Source organism: Syngnathus floridae, chromosome 2 (genome assembly GCF_059516105.1).
Source record: "Syngnathus floridae isolate MCC-2025c chromosome 2, RoL_Sflo_1.0, whole genome shotgun sequence".
Classification (NCBI taxonomy): domain Eukaryota; kingdom Metazoa; phylum Chordata; class Actinopteri; order Syngnathiformes; family Syngnathidae; genus Syngnathus; species Syngnathus floridae.
Genome location: NC_142414.1, coordinates 15817879 through 15825677, shown reverse-complemented (window position 1 = coordinate 15825677; position 7799 = coordinate 15817879). Strand labels below are relative to the sequence as shown.

The window sequence follows — 7799 nt, the reverse complement described above, 5'->3', positions numbered from 1 at the left end:
TGCAAAAACAAATTTTAATATTATCTATTTTCAAAATATGTCGCTGTAGTTTGCTCTGATCAACATGCTCGTAGCAAAATTACCCATCCATCCATCCATCCTCGAATTGGCTGCTCTCGCTTTCTCTTGTTGCGATTCCCTTTTCGAACACTGAGCGGTGCCAGATGAAATGAAATTAGCAGTGCAAGAGCAATCATGAACCCAAAGCAGTGAAAATGGTTGCGTTTGATTGATTGATTGATTGATTGATTGATTGATTGATTGATTGATTGATTGATTGATTTGTAAAATTTAACGAATTAAATATATCCATCATTCCATCCATTTTCTGTACTCCTTCATCACCACGGGGGTCACGGGCGTGCTGGAGCCTATCCCAGCGGTCATCGGGCAGTAGGCGGGGGGCACCCTGAACCGGTTGCCAGCCAATCGCAGGGCACACAGAGACGAACAACCATCCGCACTCACACCTACGGGCAATTTGGAGTGCCCAATCGGTCTATCAAGCATGTTTTGGGGATGTGGGAGGAAACCGGAGTGCCCGGAGGAAACCCACACGGGCTCGGGGAGAACATGCAAACTCCACACAGGGAGGGTCGGAGGTGGAATCAAACCGGCACCCTCCTAACTGTGAGGCAGATGTGCTAACCAGTGTGCCTCCGAGCCGCCTGAATTAACATATAATATATTTGACTAATTAATTAAATAGAATAAATCCAACACCCGTTTAGACAATACAAAAAGAGAGAAAACTCCACCTTAGAGTTCAGTTAGACCGCACTTTATGCTTGATGTGCACTGAGCACGAAAATAGCACCTTCAGATTTTGTATTTGCAAGTCATCCATGATTGAAATAACTGTCATCACATTCTAAAAGGATTTTTCTCAAAGGCCAACATTGAACTGATGATTGCACAAAATGTAACACAATCAGTATTCCTGTCAACCGTTTGTTGGAGGCTACCACGACCCTGAAGCAGCAGAACAACGTCCAAATAGCAAACATTTCATTATAATGATCTGCTGGTGACAGATGTATTGAAAAGAAATATGGTCATCTATTTGTGGGCTCTGTGAAACTAAGCTTGCGGCATTTGCTTGTATGGTGAATGGTGAACTCTGGAGTGTGGTCAGCATTATTTCAAAATGACAGTTCCGAGACTCCCATTCGGTTCATAGTAAGTTAAATAGCAGATAGTTGTGTAAAAAGACAGGAAAAAGAAGAAGCACTGATTCATCACATTTTACTTAGGTATATAAAGGTATAAAAAAAAAACTTCTGAAGTGCACAAAGTTACAAATGAATTCTATGGCTCTGGCCTCCACCTGAAAGGGCGTATCCAAAGCCCCTCCCCCTTTAGAATCCGGCATGTGCTACAATTAATATATTCTGTATCGTCCCAGTTTTCAATTTCTCCACATCCACACATCCATACAGGACGCACGCAGGTGGGAGTGTGGGGGGCATTCCTCGGGGATAACCTTATCTTGCTCCTGCTGGCTTCACACATCACTAAACCTGCCGTGCAACACTCAAACATATGCAAAAACAACAAATGTTCACGCCATGCTCAATGTTGCAGCTTGTCTATTGTTACTGCGTAGATAAGATCTGAACCAGACATTTGATGGGTGGCGTCCAACTGAGCTCCACCACTTGGTCTTCTTTCAGATTCAATGAGGCAATCGCATAGCCAAGGCCGGCTGCACTATCATCTGAAAACCAAGTTGGCAAATGCAAATACCAGTGAGTGGTCGTTACCTGAATGGTCTGGATGTGCTAAATCTTAACAATGTGCTTGATTATTCAACATTCATCTGTTGTTGCGTGCCACCTCACTTGGCCACCTGCACAAAAGCAGTTGTTACAACTCAAGTTGGCTTCTTTTTGAGTGACCCAGAAAAAAAACGGGAAAAAAACGCAACTTGAATTGGAAAACAACAATATAAAAACTGACATTTATAGCAACAGTTAGCACAACAAAGCAAGCAAGTTGTCTTTACTTTTAATCTTAAACTGAGGGACAATAAAAGGGACAAGTAGTTCTGTAAACTCTTTTTTTCTGTTTTGAAATGCAAGAAAGACAATTTTCACAACAACAAAACATCGATTTGCCCAACTCACAATGTTATCACAGCTCATTCCCTTGAATCTTTGAGTCCTCCCAACATTTTTTTAACAGTGTAGTGGTACACGACAACAACAAAAAATAGTTGCGTAAACTCAAAATTGCAATTAAATGTTAAGGTGAGCAATGGAACAAAATTTTACGTTTTGCAAATGAAATTTTGTTTTCTCACATTGTCAACAAACAAAAAAGAGAACTAACTGTCCTTTGTGAAATCCACATTGGTGCCATAAACGTTCATCCTTGCTTAAATGACTCTTATCCCCCAAAAATATTTTTTTACAGTGCTGTAAATCTCCACTAAACTGGTGAATGCTGCAATTGCTTCTCATATGTTTACCATACTGAATTTGTTTTAACACGTTCTCTAAACACAAGTCCAAAAGAGAAAGAAGACCTATCAGCCGTTTCAACAGATTATTGTGTGAATTCGCTGTCAGATTTAATCCCCGAGGCGACAGAGCCAAACATTGGTTGGAAGCTAAAAACTTGACGTCTTCACGTCTTCTCCAGTTCACGAGGTCACTTTGACCTGGTTGCAGTACAAATCGTCTGCAGCTCGTCTGCCTGCTGCCAAACTGTTCTCCTCAACGCAAAGACACTGCAACAGTGTGTAATTTAATCAGCTTTCACTGTCCGTGTGTGTGCGCATATGTGTGTGTCAGGTGGATATCCCATTGTGTCTTTATTTCTATTTGGGCTGTCAAATGATATGCTTGGATCACATACTATATTGTAAATCTCGAATTATAAAGGGCTGCTCGTCTTTCTGCTATCCAAGCCTTTAATTTGCCGTGTCATTTAGTCCACCACCTCAACAGACGAGTGACTTTCACGCGTGTCTTTGCTATTTGCTTTTTGTTTTTATTAGCGTGCTGCTCCCCCCTGACCTCCAGTCTCCCTGGCGTCGGCGTCAACAAGCGTCTAACGACGTGTGAACTTTTGGGGCATGCCGTGACAATGGCGCCTATAGACAGGTGCACCCCCCCACCCGCAAGCTCAGCGGGAGTTTTGCATGCAGGACCACAGCACTGCGGCATTCCAATATAGTGGCACCTGATTTGAGTCTTTACGCATGTTGCGCACTGATACAAATGAGCCGATGGAAATAATACAGCGAGTCTGATTCATGCTTAGGTTTCAAAAATATGTGCCGTCAGTTCCAATTACCTTTTACACACCAAAGAGTTCCACTTGCGGGAGATCTTTGTCACATTTCACGCTACCTGCAGCCACAATATTCGAACCGGGCTAATGATTGCGCCTTTTTATTGTCCCTGTCAGCTGGATTCATTTAGGTGAGCTACCTCGAAAAAAGCGCCACTTCCTTCCCCGCTGTGAAGAACAGAGGTTCTGTCTTTCACGTTCTTCGTTAATCTCTACATCATACAGCGCGTCATAGCCCGGAGCAACAAGTTCCCACAAAAGGGATCGTGAAATGAAAGCATATCCAACTCGAGCGTCATTTGGATGCCCGTTGCTCTTATTTCTCCAGTTTGCAGATCATGTGTGCATTCAGACACTTCAACACTACAACAGCAGATCTGGTTGAAAATCAACGCCGACGAGACTAGCCCGTCGCCCAAACTTCAAAAGCAAAGGTGCCAACTTTGTTGAGTTGCGGAACTTTTTTTTTTTTTTTAAACAATTCACCATTGTTCCCTGTATTCATCGGCGCCCTGCCCGCGCTCATAAGTGAGCCATTAGCGGTGTGAAATGCACAATTAGATTTGCGATTTGCAGGAGCCTTTCACATACAGGGCCCCTGCGGTGAATGGAGCTTGCGATGCTGGTCGCGTCCCGATACGCTGGGTGTGTCTTTGGGCGGGGCCGAGCCCTGCACCCACCCAGCCACTTTATTGATACTACTTGAGGGGGCGACTACAGTGCGTGTGTTCCTTAGCACACTTTTGAACCTCGTTGGATGTTGTGTGAGTCCGTGCGTGGCTTTTCGGACTCAGCAAGCTTCTTCGTGCACCTGAGCGCGCTCCGTGGGTATTGCAAGTTAAGTTGTGACCAGAGAACATGCCCCGGTCATTCCTTGTCAAGAAGTATTTTTCAAGCAGGAAACCATGCCACTGGGAAAGCCTGCTGGACAGCCAAACTGGTATGTTGACTTGTGCAAGCTTTTCTCAATGCTCACTTGTAGGGAGGTAAAAGGAAATTGAAGTTGATCAAACGTTCACATTTTTATTCATTATTGCAGCCACAGCAAGCAAGTTGTTTACATCTTCTCTTTGGAGCTTAGTAAATTGTTGCTAAAAAAAAAAAAGCCACATTTCGTAACAGCAAAACATTTAGTTGAATTGCCCAACTTAAAGTATAAAAGTTTGTGGCGTTGGAATTTTGAATTAACCCAACATTTTTTGCATCAACACGTGAAAAAGACTCTCAAGAATGAAAACAAGATTAGATTTATTAGATTTAAATTATGCAAGGATGCCTTGAAAGGCATTACTTGTGTTTTTTTTTTCAATGAAATCCACTCTGATTTCTTTTCAACAGCTGTTGTCCCAGAAAGCTTCCCACGGGCTGCCCTTCCAAATCAGAACCACAGCTCTGACCTCACCTGCTACCCCTCAGTTCCATTCACGCCACTGCCTGCTCCCCTTTCCCCGATCGCCCCGGCATCCCTCCCTCCGTCACCGCTCGGGCCCCTTGACCTCAGCAGCTCCCCGTTTAGCAGCAGCGGCGAGGAAGACGAAGACAACGGCCGTTCTTCGGATCCCCCCAGCCCGGATGTCCTCCAAGGCGTCTTCCACTGCATGTACTGCAGTAATACCTACAGCGACCTCACGGCACTGTCCTGCCACCAGACGTCCCACCTGCGTGTCCCACCGCTGGCCGCCGAGGCGTCTGCGTCCCGGCCGGCCTTCCATTGCAAACACTGCCCCAAGGAGTACAACAGCCTGGGCGCTCTGAAGATGCACATCCGCTCACACACATTGCCGTGCGTGTGCACTACTTGCGGCAAGGCCTTCTCCCGACCGTGGCTGCTGAGGGGACACATCCGCACCCACACAGGTTGGTCTACTGTAGTAAATGGGAGATCCATGTATCTATTTGTCTGCCTGTCTGTCTGTTCGTCCTGCTTTTTCTCATTCTTAATGAAGACTAGGGCCTACTACTCTACTTACTATATTTACATTTTTGCAATGATGGCGGTACCAAGATAGCCAAGTATTCTTTCGGTGGTACATGGTAGAAAAAGAATCACTCTTAAACGATTAATCGATTCCTCTTTCCTTCAGGTGAGCGCCCATTTGCTTGTCAACACTGTAACCGGGCCTTTGCCGACCGCTCCAACCTCCGGGCGCACCTGCAGACGCACTCTGAAGTGAAGAAGTACCAGTGTGGCTCCTGCTCCCGCACCTTCAGCCGCATGTCTCTGCTGCACAAACATAACGCCTCCCGATGCGGCAACCTGGCCTCATAGACGGACTCACATTCCCAGGATCCTCCCTACTTGAGTGTTTTTTTTTATTTTTTTTTTATTTTTAATATCACAACGGATATTTCAAAGGAGCAGCGGCCTGTCAACAGTGTGAGCATGTATGACATGAGAGCAGCTGGACATGCAGTTAAATCCCAGGAAACTCCCATTGGTGCCGGCCGGTCCGGGACTCTAACCATGCTGCAGCTGCTTGGGTGTGTTTTTGGTGCGTCTGTGTGGATGGATGCCATTCCTTATTATGCATACAAGATGTGTGTGTGTGTGTGTGTGTGTGTGTGTGTGTGTGTGCGCGTGCGTGCGTGCGTGTTGAGACAGCTGACTGTGAAGGTGGGCAACAGGTGACCTCCATTCACCCGTCTTCTCGGCACCAGACGAACGGACCACTAAAGTTTGACCAAAGAGCCCTGTTTGCTTCACCAACATTTTTTTGGCATCTTAATGGTGTGTAAGTGTGTGTTTTTAATATTTTGCCATCACAATTTTAGGAATTATTTTGAAATATCTTGTACATATTCCTCACATGTAAATAAAAGCTTTGTTTTAGAACAAAACCACATGCTATCATCATGTTTGTTTAAACATTCTGAGGTATTAATAAACATTTCAACAAGCATTATTGACTAACGACTCCAAATGAGGTTTTCAGGACAGACGCGACAGGTTCTCAATGGGAAGATGGAGTTGTGTGCATTAATGGGAGTGGGGATGGGTTTGTGTGATGGTGAGTGATTTGGGGGAGCACCTGCACACACCTGCCGAGCTGTCAGCGTGCACTTAGACGAACACGTAAACACACAAGAGGGGAGCTGCTGAGTGAAGGAGAAATTGTCTTTGTATCGTTCTTTCTTCACATTTTCAATTGTCATACAAAAATTGAAATTGGCACTAACGTATTAGACTGAATTCACTTTGAGGCTAAGATCAGCCCAGCGTGACGTCGGCCTATCACGACCTGATGTCTTCCAGAGGGAGCGGTGAGGAAGTGGTCAGCGCCGATTTTAATCAGGGCTAATCAAAGCGGCTCCTTAAATGCAAAACACAAGTTGCACACTCTTGTGTTTGTGACCTGTAAGTTTGGTTACAAGTCTTATCAAGGCTACGCTAGTTGGTTAGCAACTACATTCAGTAGTTGGAACCACGTGATCCATCAAATGAGGTATGTTTTGGTGACCATGCTCGTCACTAACTTGTATCGTAAATGAATGGAAATGTTGTTAATCCACTCAGAATACAGCAAGCATTGTTGTGGTGTGTGTTTTTTGAGAACACACTCTATGAAGCTGCAATTAATAAAATCAATAAATAGAACCTAAAAGAAGTCATTTGTTTATTAAGCTTCATTGCTTGAATTACTCCCTATGTTGTGCCTACTTTCACCGCTGGGGGCAGTATAACACAGGCACACTGACTCAAAAAAGCTGATATGAATCAATTTATGCTGAGGCTCAAGAATATATATACACCTGTGAATTGTTCACCATTTGCCAAGAAGAAGCACAAGAATGTTCGTAGGAGTTAACCGCAGACCAAAAAGCCAGAGAGAAGCAGCCCTCGGACGGGATCAAGACAGACAGTGCTCGCCTCAGCTTGTGCGGCCATCTGCTCCACAAACTCTTGTTACCTCAGAGGAACTTTGGGAGGAAGTGCATGCTGAGTGCTTACAGCTGAGGGTGAATGCGTCGGGTGCACATATGGCAGCAATGTGTCTGCGACTCCCCCGCTGCCCTCCTGACCCCCACGCACTGACGCCAGCGTGTCTTGGTGAGGTAACAACATGTTTCCTGCAATAGCTCCTGGTGTTGAGAGGTGGATGCACGTGTGTGTGCATGTGTGCGTGCGTGTGTGTGTGTTGGGGGCTGTAGTGCACGCAGAAAGTTGCATCTCAAATTGCAAGACTTAGCTTGCCCAATGTAAACACTCCCGGAAAAACTACGCACATGTGCATGGGGACTGTGACACTCACCACTATTTGCAAGCCCGTCCATTGATGACATGCTTGACTTGATCAATCTAAACTTTTTTTTATGCTTTATCTACTCTTAAGAAATGAAAAGCAGAATTATTCCATCTGTTTTGAAATATTACTCGGAAGACTTTGTGGCGTGGAAGAGGCTGTCCATCACATTGTTGCCTTGAGGCTATGAGGTCACCGCCGCGTAGGTGTAGATCCACGTTTGGAATATCATCTAGTTTGGCTCGAGTGTTGCCAGTGTCA

The 7799-nt window shown here is 45.1% G+C and overlaps 1 protein-coding gene and 1 long non-coding RNA gene across 2 annotated transcripts; one reads left to right on the top strand and one right to left on the bottom strand.

Moving 5' to 3' along the window:
- Positions 1 to 1229: 1229 nt before the first annotated feature.
- On the bottom strand, positions 1230 to 3459 carry LOC148402161 (uncharacterized). The gene is made up of 2 exons (XR_015857285.1): positions 3301 to 3459; positions 1230 to 1849 (listed from the first exon to the last, which is right to left on the bottom strand). It is a non-coding gene; the product is annotated as an uncharacterized LOC148402161 (long non-coding RNA).
- A 146-nt stretch (positions 3460 to 3605) lies between these two features.
- On the top strand, positions 3606 to 6197 carry LOC148402160 (uncharacterized). The gene is made up of 3 exons (XM_088369841.1): positions 3606 to 4237; positions 4636 to 5154; positions 5382 to 6197. Exons 1-3 carry the CDS (start codon positions 4156 to 4158, stop codon positions 5564 to 5566), a joined length of 786 nt encoding a protein of 261 aa, XP_088225967.1. The 5' UTR covers positions 3606 to 4155; the 3' UTR covers positions 5567 to 6197.
- The last annotated feature ends 1602 nt before the right edge of the window (positions 6198 to 7799 follow it).